The sequence below is a fragment of the Myxocyprinus asiaticus genome, chromosome 12, assembly GCF_019703515.2.
Source record: "Myxocyprinus asiaticus isolate MX2 ecotype Aquarium Trade chromosome 12, UBuf_Myxa_2, whole genome shotgun sequence".
Classification (NCBI taxonomy): Eukaryota; Metazoa; Chordata; class Actinopteri; order Cypriniformes; family Catostomidae; genus Myxocyprinus; species Myxocyprinus asiaticus.
Genome location: NC_059355.1, coordinates 20,764,163 through 20,787,288, shown reverse-complemented (window position 1 = coordinate 20,787,288; position 23,126 = coordinate 20,764,163). Strand labels below are relative to the sequence as shown.

Below are 23,126 nucleotides of genomic sequence, written 5' to 3'. Positions count from 1 at the left end.
TTGTCTTTCCTGAGACATGTATTTGCTCTTTACAGGAAAATTAGATCCCTGGTATGCACTGTTACTGTCAGATACTACAAACCATATTTGCAAAAATTTGCCCTTGCTGTTCACTTAAACATACCATTCAAGTTTCAAAATTAAAAGGTGAAACTTCATTGCACCCATGTCTAAGAAATTCAACTTTTGTTACTCTTCAGTTTTGTAAAATGATTTGTGTTGACCAAAGCCTGCTGATTTGTATTATTCCATTACTGCAAATGGGGAAAAAATTAAACATTTGTAGATACAAATAAAACTGACTTAAAGATTTTTGTTAGCGGATGTTATTTACCTATGAGGTAATAGATATACCTTTCTAATCCCCAATGAGACATTTAGCAAGTGCAACCACACAAACACAAAATAATGAATAATTAAACATTTAATTTTATAATATAATTAAATAATGAAACATTACTAACAAATGCCAACATGATAACTTGGGTTTTCGAGGCAGATGGAAACAGGACATTACTTTTTTAAGTGTACCTGCATAAAGCAGAAAGGTTTAAATCTGAATAGGTTTTTTTTTTTTTTTTTTTTTTTTTTTTTACCTTAGTATAATAGATGTCATCTAACCTAAATATCTTACCAGTTTTATTTATTCATTCATTTATTTTTTTATTTTACCGTCCATGACATTTTGCTGTGAACAGACAAGTGTGGTCACATGCTCACAGATAACCGTCGTAGTGAAAGTGAAACTTAAATACTCCCACCATTATCCTCTACGAACATTTGGCTATGGATTAAAACTGCAAGTTTTTCTTTTTTTCTCTCTTAACCCACCCACTATTAGGTTGTATTTGGACATCTATAAGGTACCGTGTAAGTCAGAGGTTTACTTTCGCTATATTTGTGGATCTTTGGCAGTAAAGAAGTCTTCGTAAACAACAAATAGCAGCGACTTAAAATGTCTGCTTCAAGATTTGAGTGCATTCACATTAATTTTATTGATCTCATTTATTTATCTCAACATGCTCTGGCACATGTTTTGGAAATTAAAGTTTCTATCAACGTGTTTAATCGGTACAGCGAAATATGTTACCGATCAAGCTGTTCATTCTCACGCACTGACTGGATGAAATGAATAGAGACTCGTTCTCCCACTGTGCTTTATTTAGTTATCATATGTCACCATAATCAAACGGCATAAACCGTTTTTCGAAGCAAGCATACTTAAAATAAGCTTCGATGACAGTAAGAAACACTGTAATGCGAGGCTTCAAGCACTGGAACTGGCCAACAGAGAGAAAGCAAAATATAATAAACAAAAGCGTGGGTTATCATCACACACCATAAACAGTATATACAGATATATAGCATAACGTAAACATGTAACATGACATGGAAAATGTCACACAGGGCTATGTGGCTATAGAGCTAGATAAATGCAAAAAAACAAACAAACAAAAAAAAAAAACATCATTTTATTACATTTTATTTTAGATGTGGCATTTAAAAAAATATATATTTTTCCATGGCGTATTTGATAGTTTTCCATGTGAATTTCGTAAAATTGAATTGTAGACATGTGGCATTTAACAAAATTGATTTTTTTTTTTTTTTTTTGTGTGTTCTGAATTTTTTAGAGGTGGAATTAGCTGTAAATATTCAAATTATAAAATTACAGCTGAAGAAGAAATTCAATATTTTTAAATTCAATATAGAATTCAATATTCTACCATTCAAAACGCAGAAATTAAGATGTTACAGAAAGTAGGCCAGAGGTGAAGCATCCGGGTTCCTCAAGGAAAAGTAGACGGTTTGAGAGAAGTCGAACGGTGCATTTTGGCCAATCACTGGACTACAATGGCAGTTCCAGTATTTGCAGTGAAAACGTAAAAGTACCCATGACCAGTATATATCGAACCATTTCAATGAATTTTCAGACACCTGCAGATAGTCCAGACATCAGAAAATGTTCAGTCCAAACAAGTTTTCTTCCACTTTAGATCGGGAAATGAATTTGCAATACAGACGACTAAAATGGACATGAGTAAAAACTTTGTAAATTGAAATGCACAATCCAGAAATATATCCACATAATATAGAAGGGTTGACACTTCTAAGAACATGCTGTAATAATTTTTTTATTAACTGCTGTTTTCACATAAATGAGACAGTTGTGAAAGCAGCACTTACTTGATGAGAGGGAAATCAAAATGCTAAAACTTGTAACTTTGATCTCTGAGACATATGTATGATATAACCATAAAGGCTGCACGATGGATTTAAATAAGAAATTGTGATATGGCCTTGCACAAATACAAAGCTGCTATGGGCTGCATTTTTATGTATATAGTCTGAATTGACCCTTTCAGTAAGGGCTGCGCGAACGAGTGGCGCCCTGACGGGAGTAAAAGCAGAGCGTGTTGTTTAACTTTCTAGAGGTCATGGTTTATTTTTCAATTATTAGTATTATGTTTATATTTACAATTGAATTTATGATCTAATTTGTATTTGTATTTTTCCACCTGTTGTCAAGAGATTTTTAAGTCACTGAAAAAGGTGTCATTGAAGGAAGTTGGAGAGGATAAAATGTTAAGTCCATTTACAGTACCAACTTCTTATGAATGTGCTGTTTTTGTATATATCGCTGGTGCTTGAGGGAATGGACTATATCATAGGACACTGGCGCTGCCCTAACCAGAGAAGAAACTCTGAATTAAATTGCACTTGACCCAGCACATTAGCGCGTTGCGTGTGTGATTTCGCCAAATACACTTGCTCCTAGACTAAGCGATTGCTTGCACGAAAATACCAAAACTTTATGCCCATGCCCACTGACTTTGTGCTTATGACTTATGGCATAGCGCTGTGCTTAGCGCTAGCACTCTTAAAATAGGGCCCAGAGTGTTATCTGTCCAAACTATGCTTTACACAAGTCACTCAATCGACCATTTTCTTAATTGTAAACATTCTTCTTCCCTTTTTACCTTTTAGGGGAAACATGGTTTCAGTGATAGTTGTGGTCTTTGCTGTAGTTTGTCTCTTCATCCCTACTGTGAGGACCAGTGAAGGTACATGTTTAATATACAGTAATTGATTGCATTCACTCTTTTTATCTTGAGAATAGAAAAAACAACTCCCCTTATCATTTCTATAATATTTATATTAATGTTGAAATGAAGAGATCAAGATTTAATTCACAACATGCACAGTATTATCTACAATATGTCCTGGCCGCATTAAATAATTAAATTCAAATAGTTTGTACCGCGTTGTTTTTATATTCAACAGATTTGTGGAAATTGGAATGTCAGCCTACAGTTGGAATTGCTGCTCAGACCACAGATATCAGATGCTCTATCAGATGCCCTATCAAATGCAGTGGTCATATTGAACTTGTTGGAGTTGCATTGACAAAAGTGAAACAGGAAAAGCCAGTTTTTGAACATATAATAAATGAGACACCATCAGGAGACCCGCGCTTTAGTTTAGTAAACCCAGTAAAAGATCCATCTCTGCAACTCTCTGACACTGTGTTTTCTGATGAGGGTGAATATGAGTACTATGTTGCAACAAACATGGGTGAAAAAACGGCAAGAATTAGCATCAGTGTCATAGGTGAGACTTATTCATTAAAACTTTTTACAAATAGACATTTATCACACACAGCCATATTTTGTTTTGAAACACTGTTCTTCTGTAATTTTTGTAGGATGAAAATATTCAGTTTTATAGTCTCTTTCTGTTTACGTTTTATTCACCATTTACAACCTAACAAAACACAAATGTCAACCATTCAAAGCTCAGTTTTTTTCCCAGCCTTTTTAAAACAGGCCTATTTGTTTCAGATTTATTTACTTGCATAATGCCCTCTACTTTTCTCAGTACATGCATTGATTTTGTTTTTCTCTCCATAAAGCCATGTACAGAGATCCCGTCACAAGTTCATGGCCTGAAAATGTTATTGACGGAGGACCTGTCGACCTTTACTGCAATGCTACTGATGGCTACCCAGCAGGCACCATTCATTGGTTTGACCATTCTGGAACAAATTGGACCATGAATTCTATTATGACAAAAGCCATCAAGGACACCAATGGTTCAAAATCTGTGGCTTTATCAAGCAAACTGCCTTTCAAGTCTATTCACTCCAGTCTGGCACCATTTAGATGTGTTGTCTTCAACAGCAAATTTGTCAAGGAAGGAGAGAAGACATTTCAGATCATGCTCAAACGTAATTAAACGTAAACCTTTTCTGTTCCATCTCTTTCCGTTAGTTGAGTAATTATTGGAGATAATCCAGAATCCAGGGACCAGGTTGTGCAACTAAAATTGTCCTCTTTTCTGTTTCTATCTTCTATAAAAAATAAAAATAAATAATTCTATTTAGAATAATATTTATTTTACATAATGGTACAACAACTGGTTGAAATTCTCAAACTGACAAGATATGCCAGTAAAGTGTGTTGAGATTTGCAAACAAAAGTGCAGGCCATTTTACATTGAGACGTTTATTTATTTTGATTTGTTTTATTTCTTATGTATTTATGGTGCAATATAGCACCAATATTGCGACGTGATCTGCTACATATCAGCAATCTACAAGAGGCATCTCAGGCTACCAACAATCAGCAGATCTCTAAAACTGGAAAAGCAGGCTCTTTGTACTGAAGATATTTTGGAGCACAAGAATGTTTTAGTAGTGTAACAGACAGTTAGCATTGATGTAAAGTATTTTTATGTTGTTTCTCCAGAGGAATCAGAAAAGGTGCCTTTGGGATCTAAAACAACGAACATTGTTGCTGGCTTGATGGTTACAGGTTCACTTATTGCTGGTCTCCTGCTTGCTCTGTTGATTTGCAGAAGAAGAGGTGATCAGCGTGAGTATATCCTAATTTTTACTCTAACTTCTTTACATGAGTAGTTTACATACTGTATAACGTGTCCATTCACTTTTTTATTCAACATCAAGATTTTAAGTGTAAATAATATGCCCTGTAAATGTCACCATTTCATTTTACTGCTTTCATTAGTTTACTTTAAATGCAATACAAATGAGTGAATTGTTTTGTACACATATTCAGAATCAGAATCAGCTTTATTGCCAAGTATGCTTACACATACAAGGAATTTGTCTTGGTGACAGGAGCTTCCAGTGTACAACAATGCAAAAACAATACAAAAACAGCAGCAAGACATAGATAATAATAAAAAATAAAACTAATTATACACATACGTACAGACACATACATACATACATACATACACACACACATACACATGGGTAGTGCAAAGTATTCCATTAGTGCATGTTCTCTCAATTAATATCAGGTCATGAAAACTATTTAAGTGCTTAAACTTTTAAAGGAATAGTTCACCCAAAAAAATTCTAATCATTTACCCTAAGTCCATCCCAGGTGGACATGACTTACTTTCTTCTGCAGAATACAAACAAAGATTTTTAGAAGAATATTTCAGCTCTGTAGGTCCATACAATACAAGTGAATTGTGACCAGAACTTTGAAGCTCCAAAAATCACATAAAGGCAGCATAAAAGGAATCCATATGACTTTAGTGGTTAAATACATATCTTCAGAAGCAAAATGATAAGTGTGGTTGAGAAACAGATCATTTAAGTCCTTTTCACTATACAGCTTCACTTTCACTTCGTTGTTTGCCAATTCACATTCTTCATGCATATCACTACCTACTGGTTGGGGCTGGTCAAAGATGGAGATTCATAGTAAAAAAACTTCTGAAGACATGTATTTAACCATTGGAGTCGTTGGAATGCCATTATGCTGCCTTTATGTGCTTTTTGGAGATTCAAAGTTCTGGCCACCATTTATTTGCATTGTATGGACCTACAGAGCTAAGATATTTTTCAAAACAAAAAAAAAAAAAAAAAAAAAAAAATCATAATTTGTGTTCTGCAGAAGAGAGAAAGTCATACACATCTAGGATGGCATTTTTGGGTGAACTATTCCTTTAACAAAGACAAATTCCTTTTGTGCAAAGCTTCTGGTACTGATTTTGATTCTAAAGGAATCAGATTGACTCTAATTCATTGTTTTAATTCTTTAAAAACTACAGTCACCATTTTAATGGCTGGAATAAATGCAGGAATGATTTCTATGAAAAACAGGCTTTTTACTTTTTGCTTCAAAGTTGTAGCCAATTATGAAGGACTTGGAATAGTTGCTGCTTGGAACAGTTGTGGGCATATTGTTTCCCTTTGGGTATTAGTTTTTTTTTTTTTCCAGCTTCCCTCTTTTCTGGCCAGATGTTTACTCTGAGTTACAAAGAGAGAGATACAGATATTAAGACAAACTTTAGACTTTGAGATAAGATAAATATACGTTTATATGTTCTTGAATGAGCAGGCAATCTATACAATTTGTGTCATGTATGTTGTGTTTTTATGTAGGTTATCACTGAAGACATGCTACTGAAACTGCATGAAGCACTGTTTGGAATCAGGTACAAGTCATTTTTATGTTAAAGCATATAAATTGATACAGTAATATTTATTTATTATAGCCCACATGTTCACTTGCATGACTCAGATCATAGTTATATACTTTAATGTTTTGTGTTATTAATTTTCCCATATTCTATTTATTAATTTTTTTTGTCTTGAAGGTTCCACTAGCAGAAGATGAGAAGGACACAATGCCCTGATTCATATTTTGCATTCGTAGGCCCATGACTGCCTTGATTTCACTACAGCTAAAGTGAAGCCACAAAGACACAATGACAGATACTGTACACCAGCATTTTGTGATAGTTTTGGTAATAATGATGGTAAAAAATAATAATTTTTGTATTTGTGGTTTGTTTAGATGAATCGTGTCATAAAGTGTAGTCTGCTGGAGGCTGTATATTGTGAAATGACCCAAAAAGCTGGCTGTCATGAGTGTACTTTGTGCATGGAGGAAGGCAGCCTTCTGTCTTGGTTCTTAGTCATTCCTGCTCCATAGCTTTAATAAATACATTTTATGTGGAATACATAAGGAGATATTTAGAGGAATATCCATGCTTGTTTTTCCATATATGCAAAAATATAGTGATCAGGGTTTTTACTTTTATGTTTTAATGTTGTGGTGTAACTGCGTATTAATGTATTTTACTGTCAGGTTTTAAGAAATGCTAAAAATGCCTTGTTTGGACTTGAAATGATTGAGAGAGTTAAAAAATTTATATAATAAGATTACTAATTTATGTGTTATCATAGCAATAAAAACCCTGCACTGCCATTAAGAAACAGATGAAACTCTTATGGGGAATCAAGAATAGTTAATGTTTAGATCATTGCCAAATTATTTGATGGTTAATAGTTTTTATTAATTATCCCATTATGTTCAGTCACAGTCAATAAATATCATGAGATTATTTTATATTGATTTCTGTTTATATATATCGGGTAGAGTGCAATATGTAATGTTCAGAATGCTGAATTTCAACCTAAATTTGCCAATGCAGTTCTCACAATCATTTTTAAAATCGATCATAAACCAAAACAAGTTAAAACAACACTTTATTATGTGGTGGGTCAGGTCTGCTTATTTATAGGCATGAGGTTTGAGTTATTCTATATAAAATTGTACATAAAAACTTGTTTGAGGCATGATAAATATACAAACATTGATTATTATTTTTTATTATTATTAAAATTCATACATTTCATTACTGTTCAAAGATAGTTAGGTATTTTACTTATCCCTGGCCTGAGGAATTTTATTGCAAAGAAATACCAACCCAATACTATAAGAAAAAAATCAAGAAGTCACGTTGACTTGGCATCTTGCTTAATTGTATAGGCCTATATTGTGATTGTATGCGTAAATGGCACAATTATATTGTTGTAAGAGCTTTTTACCAACAGGTGTGTGTGCGTTAGAAAAACAAGGCTTTGTGTGTGCGGAACTAGTAAGCAAACGGGTATTTATTAGGTGTGGCTAAAATCAAGTCATATTCAAAGTGAAAGTTCCTCAAGATAACTTTCCCTAAAGTCTACATGTCTCAGAGCGGCTTCGATTTTCCTCGGACGTTTGAAGGGAATTTACACTGTAAGTTTTGTTTCATGTTTTCCTCGCATTCCGATTTTCTGTTTCCATTTTTAAATGTAGCCTATTTAAGGGTGAAGTACAATGTAATACAGAGGTTTTACTGTCGCTTTATTAGAGAATGGACAGACGCAGTAATGAGGTCAAAAGTCCAATTAAAATAGCTGCAGCATAAATAATAATAATTAAAAAAAAGAAAGCTGGAAAATGTTTGCACATTTATGGGAAGTATTCGTATTTACGTGGTCCTAAACATGTTTTGGTTTTTTGGAAGGTGAGTTTCTATCGTCGCGTTTAATACACGAAAATAACAAAGGACAAAAGCTGTTCGTCTGTTGCTGGACTGATTAACATACGATAGCGCTACAATGTGTTGGTTGTCAATAAATAAATCTAGTAACAGCTGATGAAATTCAGGAATGACTGATCCTTGCAAATTGTATCAGTAGATAAGTGAATATATAGTGTAACAAGTTTGATTTAAATGTTTATTGGCATAGATGACAGAGTAATTAAAAGATTAACACATAAAAAAAAAAGATTAGACTAATTGAAAAGTTAAACCGTTTTATTATTTTAAACTCTAGTTTTCAGAGAAAAGGTGAGTGTAAAAAGGAAGCAGTCCATGGATGTAAGAAACCTTTGGAGGAACCGAGATTCAAAAAAGGAAACCCATCATATGATCATATCCAGTTGAAGTCAGAAGTTTACATACACCTTAGCCAAATACATTTAATTCCTGACATTTAATTGTAAAAAACGTTCCCTGTCTTAGGTCAGTTAGGATCACTACTTTATTTTAAGTATGTGATATGTCAATAATAGTAGAGAGAATGATTTATTTCAGCTTTTATTTCTTTCATCACATTCCCAGTGGGTCAGAAGTTTACATACACTTTGTTAGTATTTGGTAGCATTGCCTTTAAATTGTTTAACTTGGGTCAAACCTTTTGGGTAGCCTTCCACAAGCTTCTCACAATAAGCTGATGGAATTTTGGCCCATTCCTCCAGACAGAACTGGTGTAACTGACTCAGGTTTGTAGGCCTTCTTGCTCTTCATTCTTTTTCAGTTCTGCCCACAAATTTTCTATTGGATTGAGGTCAGGGCTTTGTGATGGCCACTCCAATACCTTGACTTTGTTGTCCTTAAGCCATTTTGCAACTTTGAAGGTATGCTTGGGGTCAGTGTCCATTTGGAAGACCCATTTGCGACCAAGCTTTAACTTCCTGGCTGATGTCCTGGCTATATCTGTTGGATTTAGAATGTTGGGAAACATAACTAAAATCACTTTGACAACAGTTGCTTAAAAATCATTGCAAAAATGGCTAAGAAAATTAAGTTAGTTTTGAGAAAAGCTCTAGCAAGTTTTGTTTTCAGATGCCACATGGTTTGATGTTTTGTATCTAATTCAATGAAATTATTTAAATTAAAATTGTAATTATTTAGTGTCACTATAATATAAAAAAGTGCCTTAGTAATAAGTCTCACTTATAACTTTTTGATAAGTGAAACTTAAATGTTTAATTTTTTTATTAAATTATTGAATATGCACAACATAAACGTGCCCTAGTTTATCTGTAAAGATGGAGAAATTCCTTCTTAATGGCTGATTTATTTATAAATTAAATACCAATTGGGATGCTTAACAAACGTACAGTCATTTGCAGTCTTTGCTTGGTCTTGATCCTTCGCTAAGCCTTGCCTTAAAAGTGTTTCTGACCAATCTCATCTTAGCAACTGTTGCCATGCGCCGTTTCTCTGACAAGCGTTTGCTTTTTTCCAACGAGAGTCTACGGGGGTGATGTTTGTTTGACCTGTTTTAAAGGGATAGTTAACCCAAAAATGAAAAATCTCTTATCACTTCACAGAAAGTCATACACATCTGGGATGGCATTAGAGCTGCACGATTTGGACAAAAAGTCACATTGCTATTATTTAGAAAAATATTGAGATTTGAACTGGGATATGAAAAAATCACAGTAAGTGATTCCTTTGGACCAAAATTTTATAATGTTTTAGTTCCAATAAAAGACTTAGGCTACTGAGGGATCACACTTGGGGGGAAAATAAATAAATAAATAAAACCATGAAAGAAAAAACAAACAAACAAACACTCTTCTTCATATCAAAATTGTACCTGTCCACTATGTACCTGTTTTTGTCCACTTTGTGATAGGGTCTCAGCCCACTATTCATTATCATTATTTTTTTTTAATCCAGCCAATTTGAATATTAGTGATGATCTGATTAGGATTTTAGAGCCCATCCAATTCACAGATTTTCTTTTCATCTGATAGGCCGATACAGATCCTTATCATTTATCCTTTTATCATCAGCTCAAAACGAGTGATGCTCACTGTTAACAGAATGTCCCTGTTGGTACCAGTTTTTGCCTAGTTTTCGCTGACAAAAACACTGTAGACTGGTTAAATAATAATCAAATAAATAAACACAAAAATATTTATTTTTACAATGACATTTTTTAATAGGCCTTAATAACATGTAGGCTTACACAAAATATTCTCTACTGTATATTAGGATAGATAGCCCTATATAGAACAGGGCTTAATGTCAAACTGAAGTTGAAATGATAACCCATTGGTGTAATTAAACTTAATGTGAAATGTGATTAATGTGATTTATTCTTTGTCATCATTTAATTTATTTATTTGCATTAATTTATTTTAACTTATATTTTACTTATTAATGTATTATATTATAGTATCTAAATATTATATATCTATTTATTTTATTTATCTACGTTCCTTGCCTTTTCATCTTGTTGTGTGTTGGTAATATTAGTTCTATCAGGAAGACTCGCAGACTTGAGTGAAATTTAAAATGACATTTATTTGATGAATATAAAACAGAAATGTAATGTCTCTCTTTGGCGTAAGCCCCGTCTGGCAGTTCGAAGAAGTTGTACTCGGAACCGTCATATCCTGCCGGAGATAGGAGGCAGGGGCGAGGAGCCTACCCCCGTGCAGGACGGGACTCAACTGGTGGTGGTGGGGTGGTGGAGGTTACCGTGTTAGCACACTGAAACAGCAATGTGATAGATTGTGAGCAGACTTATAAAGCAATGGCCTACATGTGATTGGCTAGGATTTACCTAGCTAATGGTGTGATGATGTACAGCTGCTAGTCTTCCCGCTAGAACTACGCTGCACTTACATTTCTGCATTCACTTGTTCCTGCTGGGGCTGTAATGAGGGGAACACATGCTCTCTCGTGAGGCAAACAGATGACAGGAGAGCTGAGAAGTACTGCATGTTTTTGGACTCTACAGGTGATACTGTGAATGCAGTTTGCTCGGGAGTTATTTAATAAAGATGTTTGATTTAACCTCATCTGTATCCCGCATTATTCTTATGATACCTCTGCCTGGCGGAGACTGAGAGGCTGCCACTGTGGATGGATAAAAGACCGCTTGCTTCACACAGGATGTGCCAGTTTCCCTTTGTCTAATAATCATTGCACATAATGAACTGAACCGAACTGGGAGCACATCTGTTGTTCTGAGCATGAGATGAACAGCTCTGAAAACACTGTAATAATGCACTAACACAAACAGGACAGAGCAGGGTATATAAACTTTGAAGAGCATTGCGTGAAGATTTATTTTATTTAATTAAATCGCAGCCCAATAATCACACTTGGTCATATCGCCATTTTGATTTTATTTCGATTAATTATGCATTCCTGGATGGCATGAGGGTGAGTAAATGATAAGAGAATTTTTAGGTGAACTATCCCTTTAAGGGGAATTCAGAAATAATCCACAAAATGTTAATTAAAACAAACAAACAAAAAAACATTGTTGCTGGGTCACTTATAATAGTGACACGAGGTACTTAGAATACTTAAAATACAATTTTTTTTTTCTTTCTTTAAAAAAAAAACTTTAAATAAATATCAAGAAGAGCATGCTATGGATTCAACTGTGTTACTCCTCATTCCCAAATGAACATGTATAACATCAACAAGGGCACCTACATTTGCTCCAAGGTAAATTAAAGCTAATGACTTAACAATAATTCATTTATGCAATGATTCAGGTCTTAGTAAAGGTGATAGTAAATAAAGAGTTCACAGCAGGGCCATTTCTAACATTTGGGGGCACTCAGCAAGATCCTGCTTGGAGGCCCCCGCAATCCCATCCTTCCACCCCCCACCCTCAAGATCATTACATTTTCCCTTCCCTCTCAGGCCACAAGGGGGCCCCCTATACCTGTCTAACTGAGCCATAACAGATGCCTGCGTATTACTCTCAGCTTTTAGTATATAAGGGGGAAAAAACAAAACCATACTTTGTGGGGCTCCTTTGTGGCTTGCGGGCCCCAAGTGGCTGCTTATTGCAAGAAACGGCCCTGGTTCACAGCATAATAGTGAGTGTGATATGAGACATTATTAGCAGTTTTGTTCACTTATGCTAATGTTATCAGGTGTGTAAATGCCATCAAATGATGCTTTTCTCTTTTTAGTTTTCAATCTAATTACTGTGTAATGTAACAATTTCTTTTTGAAACGTCAGATGAATACGCTTTACAACGTCACATTTCAGCCCACGGAAGAATATTGTTTTGCCAAAAACTGCGCCATTCACGGAAATATCCCATTTATTCCTATGGGCAGTTGTGCAAAGCTTGTCAGAGCGAGCAATGGTATCCAAGGGGGTGGAGCTTAGCGAAGGGTCAATTCCAATATCATCAAAGTTCAACAAGTAATCTCCCTTATAAGGGAAACACACCATCATTTTTCCAAAAGTTAATTACAGCTGACCAGAGGCAAAAATATATTCACATGTAAGATTAAGTCCATAAAGTGAGAGGAAAGTTGTCAAATTATGTATTAATTTTATTTTGCATTGAGTTTGTTTAGTATTTTTTTAATTGGTTTTATTGTAGGTAGAATGGTATAGTTCAGTGTCACTTTGTGCAATTCAATATTTCTGCGAATAAAAGTGTAAAATACTGTTTTTTCAAGTGACGTAATCTACTTTTATTCTACATGAATAAGTCCATAAATGTCGGTGGATGGGCGGTAATAGATCCTTATTGTATAGTCTGTAATTCCCCATTCTTGAAAAGCACTAGCCACCGCTGGTGTTGTTTTGACTAAACCTATATCTGATCTTAAAACACACTGTACAGTATAATATATATATATAAATGTGTTTGATTTGTTAAAAATGCTTTACTCTTGTCTCATAACAACTAACACCCTTTTGTTAATACAAATTCTCTTCTTGAATCTTCCTCTCAGAGCAAACATGGCTTCAGTTATTGTAGTGGTCCTTGCTGTAGTTTATCTATTCATCCCTGCTGTGGTTTGCACCGAAGGTGCGTACATTAAAATACAATAAGTATTTGTATTTGTTTTTTGTTTTTTTTGTGTGTGTGTGCTGAAAATCAAGAAATTTAAAACCCCACCCATTGTATTTGTCACCTTAATTATGTTGTCATGTATTACTTTTTTGTTTATAGTCATATTGAGATCAAGTTTGTTTATTGTGCTAAGGGCAATTTAATTCACAGTATGTATATTGGTCAAAAGTGTGTCCTGTCTTCTTAACGGAAGAACCAAAATCTAAATTGTGTGTCTTTGTTTTCATATTCAACAGATTTGTGGAAATTGGAATGTCAGCCTACAGTTGGAATTGCTGCTCAGACCACAGATATCAGATGCTCTATCAGATGCCCTATCAAATGCAGTGGTCATATTGAACTTGTTGGAGTTGCACTGACAAAAGTGAAACAGGAAAAGCCAGTTTTTGAACATATAATAAATGAGACACCATCAGGAGACCCACGCTTTAGTTTAGTAAACCCAGTAAAAGATCCATCTCTGCAACTCTCTGACACTGTGTTTTCTGATGAGGGTGAATATGAGTACTATGTTGCAACAAACATGGGTGAAAAAACAGAAAGACTTAGCATCAGTGTCATAGGTGAGACTGAGTTAGACATTTCATCTCCATACAAACACACTGTATTGCCACAAGTTTGCTACATACATTTTCAGATTTATATATACTGTATACTGTACAACTATAATTATATAATCGGTTATAAAATGAAAATACTGTCTTTTGTATTTTGTTCTGAAAACATAAAACTTTATATAAACATTAACTTTATACAAACTTCAGTCTTTATATTCACTTTTCTGTTTCAGTTTTATTTACTATTCACACCCTCATATGCTGTATATACTAATGTCAACCATTCAAAGCTCAGTTTTTTGTTTCAGCCTTTTTGAAATACAGGCATTTTTGTTTCAGAATTATACCTGCATAATGCCCTCTACTTTTCTCAGTACTTACATGCGTTGGTTTTGTTTTTCTCTGCATAAAGCCAAGTACAGAGATCCTGTCACAAATTCATGGCCTGAAAGTGTTACAGACGGAGGACCTGTCGACCTTTACTGCAATGCTTCTGATGGCTACCCAGCAGGCACCATTCATTGGTTTGACAAATCTGAAAATAATTTGACCATTAATTCTATAATGACAAAATCCATCAAGGACACCAATGGTTCAAAATCTGTGGCTTTATCAAGCAAACTGCCTTTCAAGTCTATTCACTCCATTCTGGCACCATTTAGATGTGTTGTCTTCAACAGCAAATTTGTCAAGGAAGGAGAGAAGACATTTCAGATCATGCTCAAATGTAACTAAGCTAACTTTTCTGACCCATCTCTACCAAACATTTGATGTATGTATTTATTTATTTATTTTTTGCCACAGAGGTTTTTGTGCGAAAAAAAAAAAAAAAAAAACAAACAAAACAAAACAAAAACAGTTATATTTTAGTTTTTATAAGCATTTTCCACCCACTCACTGAAACCAAAAATGTAACAGTTTGTTGCTGCTCCTTTAAGAAACACCCCCTTCACATGTGAAATGATTAAGCAGCTCTGGGCTGCATTTCCCAAAAGCATCATAAGCCTAAGTAGATCATAGAAACCATTGGCGCCAGTGGTCTCTATGATCAACTTAAGCTTGCGATGCTTTTGGGAAACGCAGCCCTAATTGTTGCGCTCAGGAGCTCAGATAAGGGCTGCAGGTTTATTGTCAGATCCAATACAGATTTTTATTGGCCACTCCTTCAATAACAGCTACTTTGCAAAGCCTATATTACATTGTGACAAGATTACACAACAAGGTCAGCACTGAAAAGCACCACACAAACGATTAAGATCAGACTGAAATGATTATTGGGGAATCTGCATTGGTGTAAATTATGTGTGTTGTTCCTTCAGGGGGTTCTGAACAGGAGCATTCTAATACAAGAAACATTGTTGCTGGTGTGATGGTCATTGGATCGCTTACTGCTGGTCTTCTGTTTGCTCTGTTGTTTTGCCGAAGAAGAAGTGTTCAGAGTGAGTTTAGCTTTTGTTCTAAAGGAACCAAATTAACTCCTGATCACAACTGCACTCCAATAAATACACATTTTATTTGCTGAAATGAATCCAGGAGTCATTTCTTTAAAACATGCTTATTACACACAGATTGCCAGACAATGATTCATAAAGGTGAAAAGTGTCAATGCTTAAGTTGAGAAACTAGAGCTCTTTCTTTTCCAACAAGACTTGTCTTTTAATAGGCTTTGAGCAGTTTGCGTTTACAAATGTGCCCCAATTTGCCTTACATTCTTCTCATGTTTTACTGCATTTATTTAGTTATGACTACATGTATTACGACATGTACATGTATTTAGACTGCATGTAGTGAAGTGGACTCTCTGGTTCTCGTGTTTAAGATAGAGTAGGCCAACTATGCTTAGTGAAGTGGGAATTAATGTGGGAGTGTTTTTACTTTCACTTAAATGAATAGGTCACACAAAAATGAAAATTATCTCATAATTTACACACCCTAATGCCATCCCAGATGTGTATGACTTTCTTTCTTCTGCAGAACACAAATTAAGAATTTTAGAAGAATATTTCAGCTCTGTATGTCCATACAATGTAAGTGAATGGTGACCAGAACTTTGAAGGTCCAAAAAGTGGACTCCAGTGGTTAACCCTTGTACTGTTTAAATTTTTTACCTAATTTGGTGTTCCTGGTCAAAAATGACCGGCCTATTAAAATAACTTGTAAATCTATCGTTATGCTATATTATCACCAAATATTGGATTAGATCTTTTTGTAAGCTTGTTTTCTTTCAATTAGCACTGGTTTTGTATTTCTTTTTTGAGCTTATTGATCGTAGGCCTCATTGACCTGAGCTTATGCACCTCAGTTTTTGACTGAAAAAGGCATTATTTGTGGATAATTTTGGCAATATTAAATAAAATATGAAAATATTCTGTTCTGTTTATCACACTAGTATGCTTTAATGTTAACCAGGAAGTTTGTTTTGAAATGCTTTTATTTTGTACAAAATGGCACAAAGTCACATTTGTGGTGTTCCCGGTCAAAAATGATGGCCTAAAAAATTGCTTTTATATCTCTCATTATGCTATATTATCACCAAATATTGGATTAGATCTTTTTGCCAACTTGTTTTCTTTCAGTTAGCACAGGTTTTGTATTTCTTTTTGGAACTTATTGATCATAGGCCTCATTGACCTGAGCTTATGCATCTCAGTTTTTGAGTGAAAAAAGCATTATTTGTGGATAATTTTGGCAATATTAAATAAAATATGAAAACATTATGTACTGTATTTATCACACTAGTGTGCTTTAATGTTTAACCAAGAAGTTTGTTTTGAAATGCTTTTATTTTGTACAAAATGGCACAAAGACACACCTGTGGTGTTCCTGGTCAGAAATGTGACCATGAGTGGTGTGGCGTAGTGGGATAAAGCACATAACTGGTAATCAGAAGGTTGCTGGTTCAATCCCCACCATTGTGTCCTTGAGCAAGGCACTTAACTCCAGGTTGCTCTAGGGGGATTGTCCCTGTAATAAGTGCACTGTAAGTCACTTTGGATAAAAGCGTCTGCCAAATGCATAAATGTAAATGAAATGACCGGCCATTAAAAATGAATGTGGGAGATAAAATAAGAGAAAAATTGAATGTTCATCATGTTCATGTTCACAAATGTGCATGTGCACTTGCAAACATACACACACACATGCGCACACATGCACACTAACACACACATGTGTGCGTGCACAGATCCGAGGCCTTTATGTTTACAAGCACACATGCACATATTTGAACACCAACATGTAAGAAAGCATGTAATACTCGAAGAGTTTGTGCGTGTACATGAGCATGTGTGTGTTTGTGTGTGCATGCACGTGTGTGTGTGTTAGTGCACGTGTGTGTGTGTGTGTTTGTGTGTGGTAATGTTGGATATAATCCAGTATTTGGTGATAATATAGCACAATGAGATATTTATAAGCAACTTTTATAGGCCGGTCATTTTTGGCCGGAATCACCAAAAGTGTAACAAGGTGAACAGATCAATATTTAAGTCCTTTTTTACTGTAAATCTGCACTTTCACATCCAGATTCTGTTGTAGAAGTGACTTTCACTTTAACATTCAGCCACCTACTGGATGGGGCTAGTCAAAGGTGGAGATGTATAGTAAAAAAGAACTTAAATATTGACCCACACCTGTCATATCACTTCTGGAGATATGTATTGAACCACTGGAGTCGTATGGATCACTTTTATGATGGATTTTTGTCCTTTTTGGAGCATCAAAGTTCTGGTCACCATTCACTTGCATTGTATGGACCTACAGAGCTTAAAATATTCTTCTATAAAAATGTATTTGTGTTCTGCAGAAGAGAGAAAGTCATACACATCTGGGATGGCATGAAGGTGAGTAAATGATGGGAGAATTTTCATTTTTGGGTGAACTATCCCTTTAAGTTCTTTTCATAGATATTCATCATTATGATTTATTGACAGTGATTAGTGATATCATAATTTTGCACTGAATTTGTTCACAGATGTTAGACAAGCTTCTGCCCAACCTATACTAAGTATGTTTCTGAAATCTCATGATTTAATCTTAATCATGGTGTTGGGTTAAACATGCTCTGTGTAATACTTTTCGTTTTTGTTTCAACTGTTAGTTCACAGAAACTTTGTTCTGAATAAAATCTCACTCTGTGAACCTGGAATGTTAATGGTTTGCAGTTTGGAGTAGTTTCTCTCTGGGGATCATTTCTGTTTCACTTTCCCACTTTCCCAGCCAGATGTTTACTCCCAAGTTGTGGTTTTTCTTTCTGTTTGGTGGGAATGCATGGGTTTGGCTTATCCTGATACATCTCATGGGAGAAAGTCATGAGCTGATTATACATTTTCAAGTTCTTACATCAATGAATAATGTATACAATTTTGTTTTTAAATAGGTGATTATGACCCAGGAAAAACTGCTGATCCTGATCTGGAAACAGGCACCGAAACAGGCACAGATTAAAATAAAGGTCTTCAGTTCATATTTGTTTTAAGGCATAGATCAGAGTAATATGGTGAATTACACATGGTTTACTGTAAAAGGCAATACTTTATATTTCTTTATTATAGCCCATGCGTTCAGTTGTACAGGTGCATCTCAATAAATTAGAATGTTGTGAAAAAGTTCATTTATTTCAGTAATTCAACTCAAATTGTGAAACTCGTGTATTAAATAAATTCAATGCACACAGACTGAAGTAGTTTAAGTCTTTGGTTCTTTTAATTGTGATGATTTTGGCTCACATTTAACAAAAACCCACCAATTCACTATCTCAAAAAATTAGAATATGGTGACATGCCAATCAGCTAATCAGCTCAAAACACCTGCAAAGGTTTCGTGAGCCTTCAAAATGGTCTCTCAGTTTGGTTCACTAGGCTACACAATCATGGGGAAGACTGCTGATCTGACAGTTGTCCAGAAGACAATCATTGACACCCTTCACAAGGAGGGTAAGCCACAAACATTCATTGCCAAAGAAGCTTGCTGTTCACAGAGTTCTGTATCCAAGCATGTTAACAGAAAGTTGAGTGGAAGGAAAAAGTGTGGAAGAAAAAGATGCACAACCAACCGAGAGAACCGCAGCCTAATGATTGTCAAGCAAAATCGATTCAAGAATTTGGGTGAACTTCACAAGGAATGGACTGAGGCTGGGGTCAAGGCATCAAGAGCCACCACACACAGACATGTCAAGGAATTTGGCTACAGTTGTCGTATTCCTCTTGTTAAGCCACTCCTGAACCACAGACAACGTCAGAGGCGTCTTACCTGGGCTAAGGAGAAGAAGAACTGGACTGTTGCCCAATGGTCCAAAGTCCTCTTTTCAGATGAGAGCAAGTTTTGTATTTCATTTGGAAACCAAGGTCCTAGAGTCTGGAGGAAGGGTGGAGAAGCTCATAGCCCAAGTTGCTTGAAGTCCAGTGTTAAATTTCCACAGTCTGTGATGATTTGGGGTGCAATGTCATCTGCTGGTGTTGGTCCATTGTGTTTTTTGAAAACCAAAGTCACTGCACCCATTTACCAAGAAATTTTGGAGCACTTCATGCTTCCTTCTGCTGACCAGCTTTTTAAAGATGCTGATTTCATTTTCCAGCAGGATTTGGCACCTGCCCACACTGCCAAAAGCACCAAAAGTTGGTTAAATGACCATGGTGTTGGTGTGCTTGACTGGCCAGCAAACTCACCAGACCTGAACCCCATAGAGAATCTATGGGGTATTGTCAAGAGGAAAATGAGAAACAAGAGACCAAAAAATGCAGATGAGCTGAAGGCCACTGTTAAAGAAACCTGGGCTTCCATACCACCTCAGCAGTGCCACAAACTGATCACCTCCATGCCACGCCGAATTGAGGCAGTAATTAAAGCAAAAGGAGCCCCTACCAAGTATTGAGTACATATACAGTAAATGAACATACTTTCCAGAAGGCCAACAATTCACTAAAAATGTTTTTTTTATTGGTCTTATGATGTATTCTAATTTTAATTATGTTATTTTAAGAATAATGTTTTTTTTATCTAAAATACACTGGCGGCCAAAAGTTTGGAATAATGTACAGATTTTGCTCTTATGGAAAGAAATTGGTACTTTTATTCAAGAAAGTGAATTTTTTTTAAAGAACTTCTTAAACTACTTCAAAGAGCTCAAATCAAAAAATCCTCCACGTGCAGCAGTGACAGCTTTGCAGATCCTTGGCATTCTAGCTGTCAGTTTGTCCAGATACTCAGGTGACATTTCACCCCACGCTCCCTGTAGCACTTGCCATAGATGTGACTGTTTTGTCGGGCACTTCTCACGCACCTTACAGTCTAGCTGATCCCACAAAAGCTCAATGGGGTTAAGATCATAACACTCTTTTCCAGTTATCTGTTGTCCAATGTCTGTTTCTTTGCCCACTCTATCCTTTTCTTTTTGTTTTTCTGTTTCAGAAGTGGCTTTTTCTTTGCAATTCTTCCCATAAGGCCTGGACCCCTGAGTCTTCTCTTTACTGTTGTACATAAAACTGGTGTTGAGTGGGTAGAATTCAATGAAGCTGTCAGCTGAGGACATGTGAGGCATCTATTTCTCAAACTAGAGACTCTGATGTACTTATCCTCTTGTTTAGTTGTACATCTGGCCTTCCACATCTCTTTCCTTGTTAGTGCCGGTTGTCCTTTGTGTTTGAAGACTGTAGTGTACACCTTTGTATGAAATCTAAAGTTTTTTGGCTATTTCAAGCATTGTATAGCCATCATTCCTCAAAACAATGACAAAACTGACGAGTTTCTAGAGAAAGCTGTTTCTTTTTTTTGCCATTTTTGACCTAATATTGACCTTAAGACATGCCACTCTATTGCATACTGTGGCAATTCAAAAACAAACACAAAGACAATGTTAAGCTTCATTTAATGAACCAAATAGCTTTAACTGTGTTTGATATAATGGCAAGTGATTTTCTAGTACCAAATTAGCAATTTAGCATGATTACTCAAGGATAAGGTGTTGTGTGATGGCTGCTGGAAATGGGGCCTGTCTAGATTTGATCAAAAATGTCTTTTTTAAATAGTGATGGTGCTGTTTTTTTATCAGTAATGTCCTGACTATACTTTGTGATCAGTTGAATGACACTTTGGTGAATTAAAGTACCAATTACCTTCCAAAACAGCAAAATCAGTACATTATTCCAAACTTTTGGCCACCAGTGTACATTTGTATATAACATTTCACTTTCTTTTACAAATGCATTTTCTCTTATATTGTAGCCTTCTAATTGTGTTAAACTGTTTTGTGCCACTAAATAAAGAGCACTAAGTATGGTTCTGTAGAAAAGTTTTCTACAGCGCTACACTTTTTGTTTGTATTAGGAGAGAACAAATCTAAAGTTTTGTGTTTTGTTTTTCTTTTCTTTTCTTTTTATTTTAAGTGAAAGTTTGGACAGACTTCTGTTTTAAAATGTAATTAAAATGGGGATGCTGGGAGATCCTTTCCATCTGTGTGGATTGGGGCTTTTGGAACTATAATCCTTTAATTTTAAGCACTTGTTATTGGATTTATTTTATTTTTATTTTATTTATTTTTTTTACCATCCTGCAAGAAAATCTCTTGTTGTTATGTTTATTCCCTGACCCTCTGATGCATCTTTTGACTCAAAAGTCAGTCTTAACATCACATCATGTTTTGCTGGAATTTGGAATTGCACACAGAGACCTGATGCTAGCCACTAGACAGATGACTATACACAGAAGATGGGCGGTCTCACTCAGCATTTGACTACTAGATTAAAAAAACAAAAAACATATTACTTCTAAAGAGACACAGGGCAAAAACATTACTGTGCAAACTAAAAAAAAAAAAAAAAAAAAATAAAAAAAAATGCGTAGAATTATCTGAATCTGAATCTCTTTTATTTGCCAGTACATGTGTGGTACAGGAATTTACTTTGGTCAAGTTTGACATCTGCTCAACATGCAAACAGAAGACAGTTACAATAAACACAGAGACATCACTATATGCCAATTACAGTACCATATACACAATACCATACAATATACACAATACATATAAAAACCCACATATACAAATGTGGGTTGTGAGTGCCCACGAAGGATGCACCTCATGCATCCTCCGAATCCCTGTGAAAGAAGGTCGCATTCGAAGGCTGCATTCGAAGTGTCCCACTCGCCTCGATGACGTATGCGGCAGACAAATGCGACCTCCGGAGGACGACACAGCCAAGGTTAACAAGACTAATTAACAAGACACACCTGGGAGCAATCATGGAAAACACAGATACAACAAGAGGACTACACAAGAATTTCAAATTAAGAGACATGCCAAAACAAAAGTCCAAAACAAACAATACAGAGTTTGTTAAAGTATGTACCTCTGCGGTCCAGATTTTGTAGGATAAAGTGTATTGCAATATTCATAGCATCATCCACTTATCTATTGGCCTTATAAGCAAATTGCAGAGGATCCATATGAGAAGCAGTGAATGATATCAGGTAATGTAGAACCAAACTTTCAAATGTTTTCATAATTACATATGTAAGTGCAACAGGTCTGTAATCGTTAAGGCAGGTTATTTTGTCCTCTTTTTTTGTGTGTGTGGAATTGAAACAATAACAAAATAATTGAAGCAGTCTGGTACTGTGCACTGAGACAGTAATTGGTTGAAAATTGGTTGGAAAATAAATGGTCAATGCGACCAATGTCAAATCTAAAGAAGCGTTTGTAGGTATGCTTGCATGTTTTCTCAACTTTACATTGCATATCTAACCAACTCCTGACAAACACATTTTAATTAATATTAGAAGTTTCACTCTGTGTCAAATAACCATGTGAGACTAAGTCTTTGGAAAGGTTTTATCAAACGCATCAAAATACCCAAATCCATGTAATTTGGGATTCACTTTCTAATAAAATAAAATAAAATAAATAAATGCCGAACCGATTGCATTAGCACCATATAGTGACTTAAGTAGCATAGCCAAAAACCTTTGGGTGGGCCAAAAGAAATGATTGATTGAATGAGATCTGTAAACATTTTAATGATTTAAATGTATTTTTTTTTTTTTAATGTTTTTAATGTTAACAAATTTTTTCCCTGTCAGGGGTGTATATAGGGCATTTAGCTACTAAATGTTGCCTATTTTAAGAATAGTT

At 35.3% G+C, this 23,126-nt stretch overlaps 1 protein-coding gene across 10 annotated transcripts; it reads left to right on the top strand.

The window, feature by feature from the left end:
- The first annotated feature begins 719 nt into the window (after positions 1-719).
- LOC127449029 (uncharacterized) lies at positions 720-18,678 on the top strand. 10 transcript variants are annotated; one of them, XM_051712118.1, is made up of 7 exons: positions 720-863; positions 2,989-3,065; positions 13,685-14,011; positions 14,418-14,732; positions 15,325-15,444; positions 17,976-18,008; positions 18,381-18,678. In XM_051712118.1, exons 2-7 carry the CDS (start codon positions 2,996-2,998, stop codon positions 18,446-18,448), a joined length of 933 nt encoding a protein of 310 aa, XP_051568078.1. In that variant the 5' UTR covers positions 720-863; positions 2,989-2,995; the 3' UTR covers positions 18,449-18,678. The 10 variants fall into 10 exon arrangements, with proteins under 10 accessions (XP_051568078.1, XP_051568079.1, XP_051568084.1 ...); XM_051712119.1 differs by having other exon boundaries at positions 724-799; XM_051712124.1 differs by lacking the exons at positions 13,685-14,011; positions 14,418-14,732; positions 15,325-15,444; positions 17,976-18,008; positions 18,381-18,678 and adding exons at positions 3,286-3,612; positions 3,914-4,228; positions 4,749-4,874; positions 6,422-6,474; positions 6,637-7,391 and having other exon boundaries at positions 724-799.
- The last annotated feature ends 4,448 nt before the right edge of the window (positions 18,679-23,126 follow it).

Bases quoted from the DNA above. Each gene is read 5' to 3' on its own strand.
- LOC127449029 (XM_051712118.1), top strand. From the start codon at position 2,996: ATGGTTTCAGTGATAGTTGTGGTCTTTGCTGTAGTTTGTCTCTTCATC. The intron at 14,012-14,417 runs GTGAGACTGAGT...CTCTGCATAAAG, and splicing joins ACTTAGCATCAGTGTCATAG to CCAAGTACAGAGATCCTGTC. The intron at 14,733-15,324 runs GTAACTAAGCTA...TTGTTCCTTCAG, and splicing joins ATTTCAGATCATGCTCAAAT to GGGGTTCTGAACAGGAGCAT.